At 43.6% G+C, this 19,175-nt stretch overlaps 1 protein-coding gene across 1 annotated transcript; it reads left to right on the forward strand.

Moving 5' to 3' along the window:
* The first annotated feature begins 8,287 nt into the window (after positions 1 to 8,287).
* glulb (glutamate-ammonia ligase (glutamine synthase) b) lies at positions 8,288 to 11,154 on the forward strand. The gene is made up of 7 exons (XM_070961374.1): positions 8,288 to 8,652; positions 9,039 to 9,221; positions 9,329 to 9,490; positions 9,574 to 9,720; positions 9,828 to 9,955; positions 10,069 to 10,268; positions 10,368 to 11,154. Exons 2-7 carry the CDS (start codon positions 9,056 to 9,058, stop codon positions 10,684 to 10,686), a joined length of 1,122 nt encoding a protein of 373 aa, XP_070817475.1. The 5' UTR covers positions 8,288 to 8,652; positions 9,039 to 9,055; the 3' UTR covers positions 10,687 to 11,154.
* Positions 11,155 to 19,175: the final 8,021 nt, after the last annotated feature.

Consider the following 19,175-nt stretch of genomic DNA (forward strand, 5'->3'; position numbering starts at 1 on the left):
AGCCTGGTACAAAAAACTGAGAGGAGAAGATTTGACAGCATAAAATCTTTAATTATATCAGCATAGGTACTGTAATCCAGTGGCATATTCAGACTCTGTTCAGTGAAAGGACCCAGCGGTAGGGGCTACATTGGATTATGTCAACCTGAGGCCTAAACTCAAGTGGAAGCAGCGCAGATCTGTGACAGTATCTGACCAAAAGGGACTAATAACTAGGGGAAAAAACAAACATCCAGCCGAGCGCCGACTGTTTGTTTCCAGTGTGTATCACCCCTCAGAACACAGGATGCCTTTACATGCAATGTGACAAGGCTTCTTCTATTCTTAACTCGTGCCTCTGTGGCTGCTGGGGCGGAGGGGAGCGCGGTCGGGGCATGAGGGTTGGGGGGTCGGCGGCTCCTGGCAGCGGCCTGACGGAGGAGCGTCTGACACAGCCTCAGCCTCTCCGCTCCACCACTCTGTGCCTGCAAGACAGCATGCAGCCATCTGCTGGATCCCCCCCACCATCTCCACCACCACACCCCAGACCCTCCACCCACCACCCCATCCGGATGCTGCTATAACCACTGACAACCCAACAAGCTAATTAGGAGATTTACTGTCCTAATTACACATGCACAGAAGTGTTGCTGGAGATTTCTATTTGGAGCTCGGCTCTGCACACGATTTCCCCTCGATTAAAGGCAAATGTAGCATGTAAAACTGTGTGATTGTCTTTTACACCCCTGCGTGATGCTGATTCACAATGACACCCGACAGACAGCTGGAATGGCTGAGGGCCACCTGACTTCTGAGGGCTGTAAGAAAGAGACGCGCTCCAAGCCCCTGCAACCAAAGTGAGAAATGAGTTGTTGCGGTGCGCTGAGGGGATGCTAGACTGGAGATAACACCCACAATCCATAACATCCTCTACTTTCTCTGTCAATTAAGAGACAAGCAACAACATGACTACAAAGGCAACAACAAGCCTACAGTATGGAACGCCGGCCCAACACGACCAACACTGTCCTTTGATATCAAAGCCAGGTTTACTGCAGAGCGTTTCAAAAGTTGCACTGAGCGCCTGAGGAGGAATAAAACGCCATCAAATGTATTCTCAAGAAACCCAAATGTTATTTTCAGAAACCTCTCCGTGAATCTTCCACAATTAGGTACTTAAAATACTTCAGGTGAACACAAAAATGATTTCTGCTGCTAAACTCTGCTTAAGCTTGAACATGCTTGACCCACACCTCCCTAAATAGCTTCCAAATGCAATAAAAACATTTACTGTACCTGCAAACCTTTGTCAAACCTGCACATAAACACAGCACTGACATATTCTGCTCTTGCATGGCAAACATTAGCAAACAGTTTACACTTCCAGCAGATGCGGAGCAGCATTAGCGTCATTTGGAGTCACGTTTCTGTGCACCTAAGACCAGTGTTTGCTCTCCTTTTAGCTTTGTTTTGGTCTCCACGGACTCCTGAGGAAACTCTTTAGCTGCTGAACGCTCGACTGTGTTCACCTGCTACTGCTGACTTTGTCTGTTTGGTGCTGGCAGGTAGTGCACACTGGGTTTAACAGCTACCTGCACAGCTGGGTGAATTTCAACATACTTGAATATGATATAAATAGCCTCATTAGAGACGCTTTAAATGTATGTTCATTTCAGTGTCACACAGTTTTCTGCTTTGTATCTCTCAAAAAGTTCTTGTTGTTTTCTTTGTGGAACGTCTTCGATAATTTGTTCACAAGCCTTTTTTCACAGGTTTACAAGTGCGATATAAAACTGCAGGCTTTGAGATTATTCATCACTTCAAAATCTTAATGACCTTTATTTGAGCCCATACTGTTGCAAGATTAATGGCTCTGAACAAAGCTAGAAAGCTAAAATCTTTTAAAGGTTAAACTCGACTTTTCTAGCTGAGAGAAAGATTCCAAGATTAAAGATTAACGAGAGATTAATACCACTCATATCTGTCCATTAAATATGAAGCTGGAGCCAGGAGAGAGTTAGCTTAGCAAAAACACTGGAGGCCGTCTCTGTCCCAAAAAATCCAGCAACCAGCTCCTGGAAAGCTCTCCGAGCGACGCGCTGTGTTCCTTCATATGGACAGAAATGAACAAATAAGCACATTTCCTCAAGCGTAAAACCGCAGAACAGAAACATTAGTTGTACCAAACGCATTGGCGATGATCCAGAATATCTTAATCGTGCGTACAGTAATTCTGCCTCTAACGAGAGGTACAGTCGCTCCAGCGCTGCAGCACCAGCCTGCACCTTTCTGCCTTATTACTGCAAAGGCCGAGCAGAGCTGCAGAAACTGCCTGGAAGCCCACAGGGTCTCTAAATATTAATGAACTTCTCCTCACACGGGAATATCTGGAGCATCTCCTTTTCTTTTTCTCTCCTTTATTATGCTCGTTTGTTTAATTAAAAGAGTGTGTTTTAGGGAAATGAGCCGCTGTCGACTGCCTCTGGGCTGGTTCTCACCAGGAAGTGGGCTGCTGGCATTTAGACGGAGAAGCTGGGTGACATTGATCAGACCTGAGACCTGCTAAAAACTGTGCTGTGCTAAGCCACCTCATTATTTGCCTTTGATAAACTGATAATTAAGGAGAGAAAACAGACAGTTTTATGTAAAATAATAAGATTAAATGAGAAAAGCGACAAATAAAAGCAGCTACTTTGCTCTCATTTGTGTTTTAAAAACACATTTTACATGAAAACGTGACGCTCTAAAACAGCCATGAGACAAGTGGAGGGTGTGTGGAGGAGAAATATGGTCCAGCTGCATAAAAACATGGCCTGAGGCAGCTTTTACATTCAAGCCACGCAGTCCCTCATCATTAATAAGAAGGGGTATCAGATAAGCTCATCTCTTCTGTAACAATAACATGAGTAAACAGGACTTCCTTTGGCAAGAATCGGCCCGACTCTCCGTTATAGCTTCCATTTTCTCTACACTTTATCCTTTCAGAATCCAATTCACTTCAAGGCTCGACATAAATGAGCCCGGCCTCAGTTTGAACAGATAGTGGACATAGAGCTTTTTTATTTCCAGTATATAATACTGACAGGTTTGTGGAGAATACGACCACACTCGAATCCCTGTTTTAATTGCTTTTCAACGGCGGTAACAAAGGAGTAATTTAGACCACATACAATAGCATTCTCAGCTGGCCTGCCCTAGTTATTGCAGAAAGAAACTTTTAATTCAAAGTGCTGTGTAGATTAATTTTCTGATATGTTAAACATTGTTCTGCATACTAATTGACACCATTTTTTATTGTGCAAAGCAAGTCTTTTCATGGAGGCGTAATTAAAAGGGCTGGCAGGGCTTTTATGGCACACGTTAGAGCAGAAATTAGCCAATTACCATTTCTGTTTGAGGGGTGAAATGACCATCACTGCGCCTGGCTCTCTTTTATGTGGCCCACTTAATGGTTTTTAAATCCCCCCCAAATATTTAGTATTCCAAGCCAAAAGAGAGAGACGGAGAGCAAATCACCGAGCCAATATATCTGTCCTCAGACATGAGTGACTGTAAAACACCACGAAGGCAAAGAGACTCTCTCTCATGGTGCCGCATTTGTTTCTCTGTGTTTGTAGAAATGCTACAAAGCAAACTAAATACATGATGTTTTTGAATTTTCCTTTACTTATTTCTCATGGCTCAGGTCAGAGGACGCACCGCGGCAAGAAAAGCTTTCTGCAGGCTGAGAAGGAAAACTGAAGGTTTCACTTTGGGTTTAAAAACCTTCAAACATGAGATTATTTTACACAATGAAAGAGGAACGTGACGCTCCTGATGTTTCTGCGTCCCATCAGCCTGCAGAGCAGCAAGAAGACTGGAAGGACTATAAGGTGGAGTAATTACGCCACCCTGTGGTGGGAGTGAGGAATACAATAAGACGAGCAAGCAGAAGCTTATTTAAAAAACACTTTTCAAAACCAAGTTACAAAGTGCTTTACAGAGACATAAAAGAGAAAATATCAGACAAATAATACATGAAGGTGGAAGTGATGCAGTAATGACGACAAGCAAAGAAGGAATTAGAGAAACGAGTAAAGATGGAAGAAAGACAGATTCAAGAGAAGAAACAGTTCTGACCTGTGACTGAGTTCATATCAAGAAAGGCTAAAATCAGAAATAAATAGACCCTGAAGTCCACTCAGAAGTGTGTTTTTCTTCACTTTACTGGATGTTTGACTGAACAATGTGTGTGACACCAGAAAGCTGTTTCACATTCAGCTGGTGTTAAAAATCAGATTGACGTGTGGTCATACCTGCAGGATCAGTGACATCACAACGAGTTTGGAAATAATCCTGACAAAACTCACACGAGAGTGATGTGAAAACTTGAAACCTGAAGAGCAAACACACCTGAGGATGGAGGAGAGGGAGATGGAGATGTGGCCTGATTTTTCACTGAGCAAGTGAATATTTTGGGGAAAAATGATCTAAAACAGGTGTTTTGTTAAACTTTAAAGCTCCAGTGTTTAAGATTTAGAGGATCTCTATCAGCAGAAATGGGATTTAACATTCATAAGTCTGTTTTCTTTTGTGTGAAATCACCTAAAAACAGAACAGTTGTTTATTGTTACCTTAGAATGAGCCCTTCACAGAGGGAGTGGATCCTCTTCCTCATCATCAGCCACGTTGCACCAGCATGTTTCTACAGTAGCCCAGAAAGGACAAACCAAACTCCGGCTCTACATACGACCTTTCAGCACAGATTGTTGCAGCCACCACAGAGGAGGTCGAGGCGAGGGCTTTTTCCTGCAGACTGGACTGTAAGAGTCGGACATGGAGCCAGTTTGATCATCAAACACTGTGAGCTCAACACAAACCACCTGCTGTTGAAGTCACATATACAGACATGTAGGTAATGGAGAATTCACACGCACTCTAACGAGGAGCGCCGGAGGTTTTCTAAAGGTGGTCAAACCACAGATTTTCTGATGTGTCTTTATTTTACTGAGGCAGAAACTCACTGATTGTGAGTAAATAAAGATCATTTTGCTGACGTGGCTCTTTGAATTTTTTCTATGCCTTTACACACATTTTACATTTTGTTATTCTGATCACATTTCTGTTCCCTATAGAAAATGAAGGTGGGATGTATGCGATGGCTCTTTGTCTCCAATGAAAGTCACTGAATATGAATTCAGATCTGATTTGATTATTCAACTTTCACTGTACATAGAAAGACTGAATGATGGAACAAAAACACAGACAAACTCTTCTTTATCCACCACAATTAAAGACATCACTGCTGATTTATTAATGCGCTTTTGAAATTTAAACATGTGCTTTTCACTGAATACTGTCGCTTGAAGGAACCACATCCTGATGGTCTTCTGCAGGAGAAAAACTGGTTTTGCAGTATTTGGTGTTTTCTCACGAGAAGCCCAACTAAACAGTGCGTAGACGTTTAAATGCAGGTATGCACTGATTATATTATTGCCTTCACGAGAGCAAGCGAAGAATTCATTCAGACACTGCAGAAGCAAACTGACTTTTCATGGACCCTCAGTGTTTTCCTGCATGTCTCAGGCAGAAGAAGACAATAAAGGCTTGAGAGAAACGGCTCTTCTGACTTTTAGCCACTAGATGTCGCTGTCTGAACACAGATCCTTTGTTGTTAATGAAAACGGTTGACAAACATGTGCAGTGATGCGTGGGTGGAAGGAGATTCTTCTGGTTTTAGGCAATTATAATGTGACACTCAAATTCTAGTTATGAAAGAACAGCAGCCAGGCTGAGTGGAGGTCTTCGCCTGCAGAAACATGTTCCTCTCCAAGCCTGCAGGAGAAAACTGCAGGTCTGCATGACCCTGCAGCTTCACTTAGAGGAAATATAAAGACCTGGACTCGTTCCAAAGGGTCAGCAGCTGCAGCCAGGCCTCAGTCTGCCGTCATCTCAGGTGTTCTGGCTGTGAAAATATAAAATGACCACGACCAAACTGTGTTTTCATGCAGGTGTGTGGAGTCTCAGCCCCTGAATTCACCTGATTTAACATCATCTCCACGTTATGCAGTAAGAATTAAGTTTGTTTACTCGTCGTCTGTCCTTTCTTTTTGGCTGTACACAGCATCAGCTATAAAAAGTCGAGCTGCTCTTCGCTCTCAGTTTCTGGCCTGTTTTCCATGTACAGTAAGCGTCTTGGCTTGTCAGTCCTCTTCCCTACACTTAATGTATTAATAGACGGGGTATTTCCATGAACAACCTTACACATTGCTCTGTCTGCCAATATAAAGCCACAGGCAAGAAAATTTGACAACTTCTTCAGCTGATTTGATCTTTAGCAGCTCCTCATAGAGGGCACTGAACACTGTTCCTTCATGATACGTTTTCTGCAGCTTGTCATACAACCTTTTAAGAAAAGGTCACTCTTTTATCACACAGCGGTGCTTTTAATTTGAAGGTATGGATTTGCACAGGTGTTTCTTTCCTTACCTGCAGTGTGTTGGTTGGTTATTCTGGAGCTGTCTAATGTCAAAATATTGAGAGAAATGATGGAACTGAAAACCGCTTTATATAACATATTATATATATATTTGGGGAAATTGTAGCACCAGTGATGTATTGACATAGTTTAGTCTAAAAGCCTGAAATGTAAATATATATATGGTTTATACTCGTTATACTATGGTTCATACTATATATGAAGTGTTTCCAGTCGCTCATCTTGACTTTTAGAGACAGTGGTCTCAAAGTTTGACCAGTTTGGTTTTACCAACGTGGCTTTTAAATCTCTCAGATCAAAAAACAGCCTGCAAACCAGAATGAGCATAAACGCAGCATTCGGCTCAAAGTGTTTGGTAGTGGTTGGATTTCACAATCGGGGATCTTTCTTGAGGCCTCAGCTCAGACCTGCCCTGCTGAACCAGCCTTGGCTGATCAATTAATCCTTTGTTGCTGTGCAGGGAAACAAGTGAAAACACAACTTAAACGTCATCACAGTCTCACTGTTGGCGTGCAAGACTCAATCTTTGTGTTCACAGACACTAAATCTTCCTATCAGCTTACAGAGTTAAAGTTCTTCATCAGCTCTTTGTGGACAAACTTGTTTCAGAGGAAATGTTTTTCTGCTCTCTGATAGAAAGCTCTGCTTTCCTCTCTGAACGACTGTTCGAGGCTGGTACCTGTGCTAAACATGTCAGAGAACACAACATGTGCCAAACACGTTCAGCAAATAAACTTGTAAACATCACATCTGTGATGCCAACATGCAGCCAGAGCTGTGTCCAAAAAGAATATCTATTGTGTCGGCTGGAAACAACGAGGGACGACAGATGAAACCTGGTGTAAAGTTTCCTCGCAGGGTGTTGGTCCACTGAGAGCATAAGCTGTGAAACACAAAGCTGGAAAGTGACTGGACTTTTCTTCTTGAGGCGAAAGTGTTTCAATGAGTCTTTTCATTTTATGCTACTTTATACTTAATTTTGTAGTTTTGTCTTCACTGCATTTAAATTACAGAGTTTAATTAGAATTTTATTCGCTTATATGATGCAAAATATGGGACGAATAAAGGAATATTGAATTGAATTGAAATATATGATCAGCTAATAAATTCTGACCCATTATCATTGATTAAACTGAGCAACAGCATCAACCTGAACATTAAAATGCAGCTTATGTGTCAATGAATCAATAATAATGATTGAATTTTGTAATATACTGAACAATAATATAACACGTTCTGCTGAATCATGCTGCCTGTCAGCGTTTTGCTTTACATATCTGATGTTTTTGGATTCATGTTGATGCTGCTGCTGTAGTGTGTGTGTGTTGGATCTCACAGTGTAGAAGTTTAACGTTGAGCTCATTGATCTACTTTACACACAGTCGGCTGGTTTAATCTAAGTCAGTGCATCATTTTCTATAAGAGCGTGATATGTTTGCAGCTTTGGGATGATGCATTTTCCAGCTAATCCAAGAGTCTTTTTAGCTAAAGATGTCGGAATATTTAAGAAGTATTACAAGTGCCTCCAATTTGTAATCAAGTGCAGTACTTCAGTAACTGTACTTAGTTACACTTCACTACTGGGTGTAGAAGAGCAGCACGTGGTGTGTGTGTGTGTGTGTGTGTGTGTGTGTGTGTGTGTGTGTGTGTGTGTGTGTGTGTGTGTGTGTGTGTGTGTGTGTGTGTGCTAGTGTAACACATCATTATGCATCAGACCATCTGAGGGTGAAACATATGATTGATATTTGAGTATTGGATTTTGCCTTTAAGTTACTTTTTCTGCACGGGAACAAATGGTTCCGTCTGGCGCCGCTAGAGGGCGCATCCGTTGTTTACAGCGGCAGTCAAAGCGTCTTTCTTTCTCTCTTTGTGTCGCTTTTTAAATCCTGTTTGATGCTCTCTGTGTTCTCCAGCTTCACTTTACCCTGATATGAGTAAAGTGGGGGTGAAAAGCTTCTCTGAGGCCTTTATCGCTTTTGTTATTCACGTGACTGACTGACTCTCGCATCTCCTCATCACGGACTGATCACGTTCCTGTTCGGCCAATCAGAAGCGGCCGAGATGTTCGACGTTGGTATAAATCCGAGCTGGAGTCGTTGGGGGAAGCAGGAATGAAAAACAATAGAAAGCTTCACAACGACAACACGTCTGGAGACTCTTTTATTCTCTTGATATTTTCCTACACTTAACACAAGGTGAGCCGAGCCGAGCTGAGCCGAGCTGCTGCTGCTGTTTACAGAAATCTGGTGTTTTCATTTCCACAGGGTGAAACTTTTCTTCAGTTTGAGCCTTTTATTCAATGTTTTCATGTTGATTTCATTCAAACAGTCATGCTGTGTGGTATAAATGTGTGAATATGAGCATTTCTTCTTCTGCTGCCTCGTATGAGCTTCTGGTTGTTGAGTCAGAGCAGCAGATGATCACACAGGTTGTGCTCAGACTCACTGATGGAGCTGCTTCCATGATCATTGTTTCACATGCAGATGAAGCTTGTTTTGTGTCAGCCTCCTGAGCTTTTCCAGGTCATCGTCTGCTCGTGTGCACGCAGTGAAGCTCATCATCTGATATGTTCACTCTGCAGGTTTTGGGGTCAAGAAAATGGCCACCTCAGCAAGTTCAAAACTGAACAAAGCTGTGAAGCAGCAGTACATGGAGCTCCCTCAGGGGGACATGGTCCAAGCCATGTACCTCTGGATCGATGGGTCTGGAGAGGGACTGCGCTGCAAGACCAGAACTTTGGATTTTGAACCAAAGACGATTGAGGGTAAGAGCCGCTTCCTCTAAGATCAGTAGAAACATCCACAGCGTGCAGGAAAATGTGGTTGAAGACGTCGAAGCAGGCCGTTGATTTCAGTTGTTTTTCTGCATCAGATCTTCCTGAGTGGAACTTTGACGGCTCCAGCACCTACCAATCAGAGGGCTCCAACAGCGACATGTTCCTGATCCCTGCAGCCATGTTCAGGGACCCGTTCAGAAAAGACCCCAACAAGCTGGTGCTCTGCGAGGTGCTCAAGTACAACCGCAAGCCGGCAGGTAAGCCGATGAGAACACACCTGAACGTCAGTGCAGCTGAAGCTGTCTCGTATTTCAGCTGATCCCTGCCGTTGCTCCAACAGAGACCAATCTGCGCCACACCTGCAAACAGATCATGAGCATGGTGGAGAACAACCACCCGTGGTTCGGTATGGAGCAGGAGTACACTCTGCTGGCCATGGATGGACATCCCTTCGGCTGGCCCTCCAACGGCTTCCCAGGACCACAAGGTGATCATCGCGTCTCTGGCTTGTTCCACAGTTCATTCGAATATGACTAACTAGCGATCCTAAAGGCCAGCAGGGTGTTAATATTCAATGTCCTTCCACCTGATTAGGGCCTTATTACTGTGGAGTGGGAGCAGATAAGGCGTATGGACGGGACATAGTGGAGGCGCACTACAGAGCCTGTCTGTACGCCGGGGTTCAGATCTGTGGCACCAATGCTGAAGTCATGCCGGCTCAGGTACTGTCCTGCTGTCTGCCTCTTTGTCTGTTGTCCCACCTTCATGGCATTTTCAGTTAGTCAGTCAAACTGTGTGATACCAGTTAATAATAATGCCGCCTGTTGTGTTTCAGTGGGAGTTCCAGGTTGGGCCTTGTGAAGGTATCAACATGGGGGACCATCTGTGGGTTGCTCGCTTCATCCTTCACAGAGTGTGTGAGGATTTCGGCGTGGTGGCGTCCTTCGACCCCAAACCGATCCCAGGGAACTGGAACGGCGCCGGCTGCCACACCAACTTCAGCACAAAGGAGATGCGAGAGGAGAATGGACTGAAGTAAGAGCGAGCTGTCGTTGATCAGTGTAACAAAGAAATGTGGTACGATTTTCAATTTTGAGTTTTGAATGTGCTGCTAATTTCCTGTTTTCTGCCCAGAATCATTGAGGACGCGATCGAAAGGTTGGCAAAGCGACACAGGTATCACATCCGGGCCTACGACCCCAAAGGCGGGCTCGACAACGCCAGACGCCTCACCGGTCATCACGAAACCTCAAACATCGACGAGTTCTCGGCTGGCGTGGCCAACCGTGGCGCCAGCATCCGCATCCCTCGCTCGGTGGGACAGGAGAAGAAGGGCTACTTCGAGGACCGCCGTCCGTCCGCCAACTGCGACCCTTACGTGGTCACAGAGGCTCTGGTACGCACATGTTTACTTAAAGAGGAGGGAGAGGAGCCCACAGAATACAGCAAATGATCGGTCTGAGACCAAGCGTCACGGCCAGTACTGTCACGTAATGATTGGTCATTACCTTTGTGAATGTTTTACTCGACGAATGAAATGATAGTTGTATTCCTGCATTTGACGTGCGTCCGGGTGTACGCAGCAAGTCTTTACCTCCGGCACAAACACTGCCATTTTGCCAGCGCATTGAGTCACGTGTCATGTAGCTGATCATTTGTACAGAATTACATTGTTGTAACGTGTTTAACTTGTACTAATGAAAAACTGTATTTCTTTTAACTCCGACCCAAAGGATCCCAAAGGCATTGAATGTTTTTATCGGTCTTTACTCTGTCACAATGGTGGTTTCTTCATGTTGTGGATGAATAAGTCACGTCAGACTACTTTTGTATATTTTTTTAAATAATGCATGTCTGTTTTTCACTTGTAATTGCCACGTGTAAAAAATACTTTAATAAACAGCTAACATTTTTACATCTGACTTCCGACTCCAGTGGAATCCCGCGTGTGTCCTGTTATACTCTGACACAAACCACGCAGAGACTATCAGCTGATTTCAATCTCTGAAACATGACCAGCGTTAAGGGAAAATGTAGTCTTAATGTTTAGCAAATGGTGGTTTATTAAGACGGGAGCGTTCACATCCTCCTGCTCACTCCAGGCCAAGCGGCTGCTTCACCTAAAACATAAGCTTCATCACTGGCTCTGAAGCAGTGATGACATCCATGCGAGCGTGCTGCCTTTGCAGATGGCTCAGGCTTCTCTGCTGTGGCACAGCTCAGTGCATACATGGAGTGCGTAACGGTGTTTCTGGTATGTTGTTGTGACGCGAGCCTCGATAACCTGTGGCCCAGAAGACCAGGAGAGTGAAGGCAGGAGAGGGAGGTCCTTCCAAAATCGCCTTGAGCTCATTTTGAGCAGTCAGTTGCACAGAGTAACGCACGACTCACCACATTGGACTGGCTACAAGTTTAGGCGACTAATATCATTTAGCAATGAGGGTAGGGATGCATAAGATCTCCACTTAATATCAGGCTGATTATTAATCGTCAAAGTGGCATTAAAAGGCACAGGCGTCCTGTTCTGTCTGCACCTTTAAAACTCCTCATCAGGTTGTTCATGTTGTAGCTCACACTGACTGAGTGTTCAGTTTGTCTTGATTCATGTTACACAGGTCATACGGTGCCTCTGCTTTCATAACCGTCACTACTGACTTGATGAGAGTAAATATGTGCTGAGCTGAATCATTCCTCACACTCAGGATCAATCTGTCGTCCTGCCAAAGTGAGTCAGTCAGACGGACTTATGTTGTCCACCCAGCAATCTTAACGGGGTATCACTTTCTGTTTTGTTCGAAGTTTATTTTCCAGTGACTACAAAAAGCTTCTTCACTTTAAAGGAACTTTTTTCTGCATTTTATGACCATTTGACCAACAATTCAAGCTGTAGTGTTTTAATATCTGTCCGACCTTCAGGCATTTACTTCACTCAAGCATGAAAATCAGTTTACAAAGAACTGAAACATGCTCGAGGTCTGTAATTCATCACAGAGAAAACAGTTTCTGCTGCGATTGTGTAAGTCTGCTCTCCTGTTGTGAGTTAGTTATAAGAGCAGATCAGAAAACAAAACATTAAGATGAAACTAGAATAACCACCTTTGCTTGTAAGTCTCTGCCAACTAATACTCTCTACCAACTGTTTCACAAACCTACTGAGGTGAGGACAAAGGTACAAGGAAACTCTGCCTTTGTCACACTGGCTCGACTGTCCAGCTGTCATATATGTGGTTTTGGGAGTCAGTGGCAGTCGACCTGTTCAGTCGTTTAAGCATGAGGATCTGTTGCTGTATTGACATGTATGATTCCTGTGAACAATGTCCACGTAGAAACATGCCGTCTTCACTTGGAGACTGTTTTTCCAGAGGAGGACAGAGCATAGAAAGCTTCATCACGCGGTCCAATGACAATCACCTGAAGCTCAATATCAGCAAAAAGTAGAGGAAGTGAAGAGGGTGGACTCATACAAGTACCCTGGGGTGCACTTACTACTATTAACTATTAATATTGTAGTTTATATCTAAAATAACTTTGAGTGATTTGTCCTAAATTTGACAGGAACAACTGTGTGTGTTTGAGAGAGTATTTCAGTCTAAGAGCTGTTAACTGGGATCACTGGTGTCAGAAAGGTGACAGTGTGGTGTAGAGAGGCTCTCCAATAAAAGTTGTGTCTCTTGTTTTATCTCTTAAGCGTCCTTGACACTGAACCTCCACTCACAGAAACTTGACATAGTTTTTATGCAAGTAGTCGGTGAAGGAAAGAGTTGCCGTCTCAGATTCATCCGGAAAACTGTGTGAAACATAATGAATGTAGAGATCTGTGTGAGCTCGTGTGACCGCTTTCATGGATGCTACGCTTTACTGTCCGATCTGCCCCGAGTTAAACTGTGATGACGAACTCACTGTGCTGTGCTCTGTTAAACCTAGACCAGGTACGGTACGTAGATCTCAAGCTGCTCACTTGATGGTGTCTTTCAGGGACGATGGAGGTGTGTTTGTGGTGAAAGGACAGATTCAGGGACTGCACACCAGTGGGTTGAGGACAGTTTGTCTTATAGGGACAAAATTGGTGTCTCTGAGCTTGAGCTAAAATGTGTCTTGACTGGGGTGAAGTAATGGTTAAAGTAGTACACAGAGTAGTACTACATGTAGATGGAGTACTCTTGTATTTTATGTTTATGACGACCAAACTGAGTTTAAATGTGTTTGCTTGTGTGTCCATTTATTTTGTCCCATGAGTTCTGATGTCTGGTCTGTGTGATAACGGCAAATAATTTGTTCCTAATTGAATAAGATTCGGGATGTTCTCACAGGTAACATGTCTGGTTTGTAACTAAGTTCTGTGATTTGGCTTTGATGGCAGTAATGTAGAAAGTCTGGTCAGCCAAACGTCGTTTTCCTCCTTAAAGAAAATATAAAAGCTCTGGTATGTCTCTGTATTTCCTTCATTTAGCATGGATGGCCTTACATGAACTGCAGTCTGACAGCAGACCGAGAACACCCCAAATTCATTTGGGCTCAGTTTACTGATAAATGAAGAAATCCTGTTGCGTGATTGTGCCTCCTTAAATCAAGTCCACAAGCTCAGGTCAGAAATTATCACTGTATGTAAATGCACCTTGGAAAGAGCCATTTGAGCCCAAATCACAGATATTCAGTCAGTTGTTTTTTTTTTTGTGCAACTGAGAAGCAAAACATTAGAAGAGTCACTTCAGCTCGGTCGATTGAGGCTTTCAGCACATATTGTGACGACCGAGGGGGGTGGGCATCCAGCAGAAATGCTTTTTCTTTCACATGCATGTGTTGTATTGCGCATTTCTGTTGTGCAACCTGCTGAATGTTCCTATTGCATTACAAGTGGAGCCCCCCCCCCAGCCTCCTCTGTGTTATTTGACCTCGTTGTGCTGTTTGTACAGACGTGTGAAAGCGTGTGAATGTGCCACTTTGACGACATTAGGAGGATAAACTCAGACATTTCAGATAAGATAACCTGGACAGATAAACGGGAGGAAAAGGAGGTCTCACGACGAAACTCGTTCGGCCGCCTCGAGCCTTGTTTCCATGGCAGCTGGAGCCTAAACTCCGGCAGTCTGGTGTGTGTGGGAGAGGCGGGGGTGGGGCTCATACCAGGCTGTTGCATAACAGCAGGCCGGTCAAGAATATGCACAGAACCAAGAACATGGCATATGAACCACGAGTGAGGCACTTGTATAGAAACGTCTGTGCAGCATCACATATTAAGACACAAATTGACTTTTCATCACATAACAGAGGTCATTCATCATAAAGAAGGAGGCATCTGAGCTGCAGTTCACTCAGAGCCTCTCAACTTAATCAGAAACCTTCAGTCCAAACAGCAAATGAAGCACCATCCTTGGCTCTAATCTCCTCATATGACTGCAGACTGCTCTGCTCTGGAGGCCCTTTAGCCCCAGCTATCACCACTACCGCTGGTGACAAGACGCTATGTTTGTGTCCCTTCCCCTCCCCCTCCTCCTCGACCCTTCCTCCCCTGCAGCGGTGGGTTTGGGGACATTCAGTGAGAACTGCTGCAGCACGGCTGGCTGGAAACTTGAGCAGCTGTGAAAGCAGAGCTGCACAGCGAGACAGAAAGGTTAGAGAACCCGGGATGGAGGAACATGGACGGAGATCAGACCACCACTAACTGTGTCTACGTCATCAGCATTTTAAATAAGCACATGGTAGTTGCGTGACTTGTTCAGTCATGAACTGTCCTCATTAAATCTGACCATAAACCCGATTTATGACCGCTCGATTGAATGGAATCACTAAAATATTTTCTCCAGCTGGATAATGGGACACAGCAATGTTCAATTCAGCTTAAATCCAAATTCAGTCGGTATTATTTAGACAAAGAGATCCCTTGTGTGCTTGTCTGCATGTCCCATCAAGTTTGGCAGTTCTGCACGTGCATCACAGCTGACCCGAAACATGAGAAAAGCAAGTGACAGGCCTAAGAATAAGCTCAATGCACACGAGTTAACATACATACATCGTGTAACTCACAGGATTCATGACACATAACTGATTAGTTCCTCTTCACCTTTAAACAACCACGACATGCGCTGAGACAGAAAAAATTGAATTGAGTTGGACATTTTTGGGGAATGAGCAAATTCTCCTTCTTACTGAGAGATCAATTACTCCCACGTTTCTGGGAAAAGACTATGAATCTACAAGCGTCGGTTAGCTTAGCTTAGCATAAAGAGAAATGCAGAGTGACGACAAGACTCAAGGAAGCCAGTTGCCCTTGTCCAGACTCTGGATTCATCTGGCATCATGAAATGAAACAGCAGCTTCTTGTCTGAAAAAGCAGATGGTCCAATCAGCACCACGGGCGGGACTAACATCGTTGTCATGCTGAAAGCTAGCAGCTAGCTGCCGTGCCTATAATTAAGCATGGCTAACTGTGTGACTTTAATGGTAAATGGACTGCATTTATTTGTGCTTTTCTAGTCTACAATGACCACTTAAAGTGCTTTACAACACGACACATTCACCCATTCACTCACACTGATGACACATCATCAGGAGCAATTTGGGTTCATTATTTTGGTCAAGGACACTTTGACATGCTAACTAGAGGAGCTAGTGATCAAACCAACAACTGTGTGATTGGTGGACAAACCGCTTGACCTCTTGAGCCACTGCAGGCCCATTTAAACCACTGAGTTGTATAAAAAACATTCCCCTACAATTCTTGTGATCAGTGAAGGTAGTTATATACAACAAATCCTTTTCTTGTACCAGGGTGTGAACATGTTTATTTTGGCTGTAAAGCTGGCTATTTAAATATGGGGGTCTAGGACTGACCCACTTTTGGAGCCAGCCTCAAGTGGCCGTCCACGGAAATGCAGTTTTTTGGCTCTGGCTTCATTTCCAGCCATAGAGAACCACAACTTGTTGGCTTTACATTTCAGTTTAAGCAAACAAGATGTGTGAATTAATGAGCTTTGGTTGGTGGCCATGAGCACAGATTTGTTTACCTTTGGACTGAACCAAGCTAGCTGTTTGCCACTATTTCCAGTCTTTGTGCTAAGGTAAGCTAACTGTCACTTGGCTGTAGCTTCATATTTAAAGCAACAGTTGCTTTGGTGCCAAGAGAAAGATGAAAAGATTGATCCTATTCTTGTTTTTATTAAATATCAAGCTACAGCCAACAACCAGTTAGCTTAGCAAACAGACTGGAAACAGGGTCAAACTGCTGCCTGCCAGCACCGCTAATTATTCTGTTCTATCTCATTTGTTTAATCTGTGCAAAAAGCCTGTTCTACCTGTTTTACATCACTCTCAGCCTGTAGAGCCCTCTGGACTCCGACAGTCTTTTTGCTAAGATATGCTAACCAGCTGCTTGTTGTAGCTTCACCATAAGCAGACAGAAATGAGTCTAAACACATTTTGACTGTCAGTTATTTCCAGTGCAAGATTGTGAGTGTCATTAAATGTGGGTAAACCAAAAACAGCTTGGACAGTTTCTACAAAGATGCCTGCATTTTTCAGTCATCATCTCTTTATGAAAATACTCACTAAACACTTCTGTTTACACGCACCGAGGAGCTGCTAAGGAGATGGGTGGTAGGTTAACAGGAAGCTGTTTAAAGTCAACGGGAAATCAGGTCATCCCAACATGTCACTGACACAAAAAGACTGGCAATTCTAAATGTGTTGCCCACATGCCACAGAGTATTCTGTTCTATCCATGTGATCATGTGCTTCATGCTTGAACAACATGCATCGTAAGCTGACCTGCACAGTAAACATGAGAAGCTGTAAACATGGGTCAAAGCTTCACCTGTTTTTCTCTTCAGCATTTAGCTGACAAGACCAGGCTAGACATGACTTCCCCCAAAGATTTTTTTCCTCTTGTCCTGTTTTGCTTAGCTCCGTGGTGTCAAGTTGCTGATGCACATCTGGCACTAAAAGTTTTCTCTTTTTTTACATGCATGTGCATGTGCTTGCTGCTCACGTGCATTTTTGTACTGTGTGAACACTTTACAGTTGTAACATGGTCTTGACAGACATTGCCTGGATGCTCTGTCTGGCTTTCAGCAGTATTTTGTGATGACTGTGCATACAAAACAAGTCTTTGCCTTGCAGGCAAACTAATCTGCAGTAAACAGCTCTTTACGTATCTTTGTTTTCTTCATGGTTTATCTGAATAGAATGAACCAGCATCAATCAATCACTGCTAACACACATGACTGATAAGTTTTCAATAAACCCAAAGCAAGCTGCTTTCATGACCTATTTGTTGACTTGGACTTTCTGTCAGTGCCGTTTCTTTCACCAGTCCTCGAGCTGTGTTTTCTCCTCCCCCGCTGTCGAATCCCATGCGGCAGTTTACAATCTCCCATTCCAAGACACTTCAGGAACCATGAACACAACACCACCCCCATCCTCCAGCCACGAAGATAATGGAATTTCACAAAGGTCACACAAGTGAGCACAGGGTGAAAAACCAGAGAGATCCATGCCTGTGGGCCTGACACAAGAAGGACAGCGAGAAAACATCCCCATCAGCAGTTCAGGGAAAAGGTACTGCTTCAGACGACTCTTTGAATTTCCTCGAAGGAATATTCAGAACAGCGTGGTTTATAATGTATGATGGACTTCGTTAATCAAAAATCCAATATGTTCTTCATATTTCCTGCCCCAGTGAGTCAAAGTCTTAACCATATTAAAGTTTGTGCCACGCTCTGCACGTCGAGCCTCAGTGGACTGTCACATGCCATAATGGCCGAAGAGAAAACTGCTGTGGGATAAATGTAGGATGTTCCTGTTTGCCTTGAAGCATGAGGTCAGCTGAAGACAGGATGATTTAACGCTTCCTTTGGTTTTGCAAGCTTTTGCAAGTTTGATGCGGTCCTGGTTCAAGCGTTGTGTCTTTGTAAGGCTGCTCAACACCATTTATTAGGATGAAAGGCTTCTGGACATAAAGAAGCATAAAGAGGATTCAGAAGGGGCCACTGATGAAGAAGGTCTCATTTTATTCAAAGCAAGTTTCAAACTCAAAGCAATAATCTCCAGGATTTTCATCTAAGTACATGCCTGCAGCTCTGTATGAAGCAACACAAGTGAGCGAGCCTGTGGCCTGCTGATTAAAGTATTGCAATATTTCTATATTTGCAGTATTACAGACTGTCTGTGTCCTTCTTGGTAAAAATGCTGCATTAACTTACTGCTAATGCAAACGGAAAGTTTCCTGCTGCTGCAGCTTCACATTAAAAACACTGACTTTTATTCTGAGGTGGTCACAGGAAATCAGTCCGGGAGGTGACACTGACTGCTTTCGTTCATCCAAAATGCATCTACAAACAAGACAACAGTCACTTTCAGCATTTGTTTTTGATAGCAGATCAGTGTGAAACACTGCAGGCAGTAATGGAAGAAGAAGAGCTGATAGATGAAGAGCTGCATACAATCAGGTCGTGGTTGCCCACAGTGTGATGCAAAAGGGCATAAATTGTTTGTTTTGCTGGCCCCAGACTTCTGAGATACGTAGTATTAAATCACATTTGCTGCGGCCATCAGTAACTACAGGTGTCACCAAATCAACCAGGTCCAAAATCTGAAGGGTTTAAATTGATTAAAGGTACAGTTCGTCATCGAAGTCATCTCTATAAACAGATGTCTGCATATGACAGCAGAATCTGTAGGCGAGGGACAGGATTTTGGTTTCTGTTTGTAGTTCAAGTGTGACACAATCAAACTCTACTGCATGTTCAAATTACTTTAATCAATATGGTGAAAAAATATGGAGATTTTCCCTCTAAGTGGGCAGTTTAAAGTGCTCTCACAGTTTACTGTAAGCCGTTAATTATAGTGAATGTGATGCTCGTTCTTGTCAAATTTAAATGCCAATGGCAGATTAAAATAACAGAATTCGGCAAATTAGACTCGGGCAAGTTCAGTCTCGCCCCTGAT

Source organism: Chaetodon trifascialis, chromosome 4 (assembly GCF_039877785.1).
Source record: "Chaetodon trifascialis isolate fChaTrf1 chromosome 4, fChaTrf1.hap1, whole genome shotgun sequence".
Classification (NCBI taxonomy): domain Eukaryota; kingdom Metazoa; phylum Chordata; class Actinopteri; order Chaetodontiformes; family Chaetodontidae; genus Chaetodon; species Chaetodon trifascialis.

Coding starts and splice junctions, on each gene's coding strand:
- glulb (XM_070961374.1), top strand. CDS start 9,056: ATGGCCACCTCAGCAAGTTCAAAACTGAACAAAGCTGTGAAGCAGCAG. Junction 9,222..9,328: donor TGAACCAAAGACGATTGAGG/GTAAGAGCCGCT, acceptor TTTCTGCATCAG/ATCTTCCTGAGTGGAACTTT. Junction 9,491..9,573: donor GTACAACCGCAAGCCGGCAG/GTAAGCCGATGA, acceptor TTGCTCCAACAG/AGACCAATCTGCGCCACACC.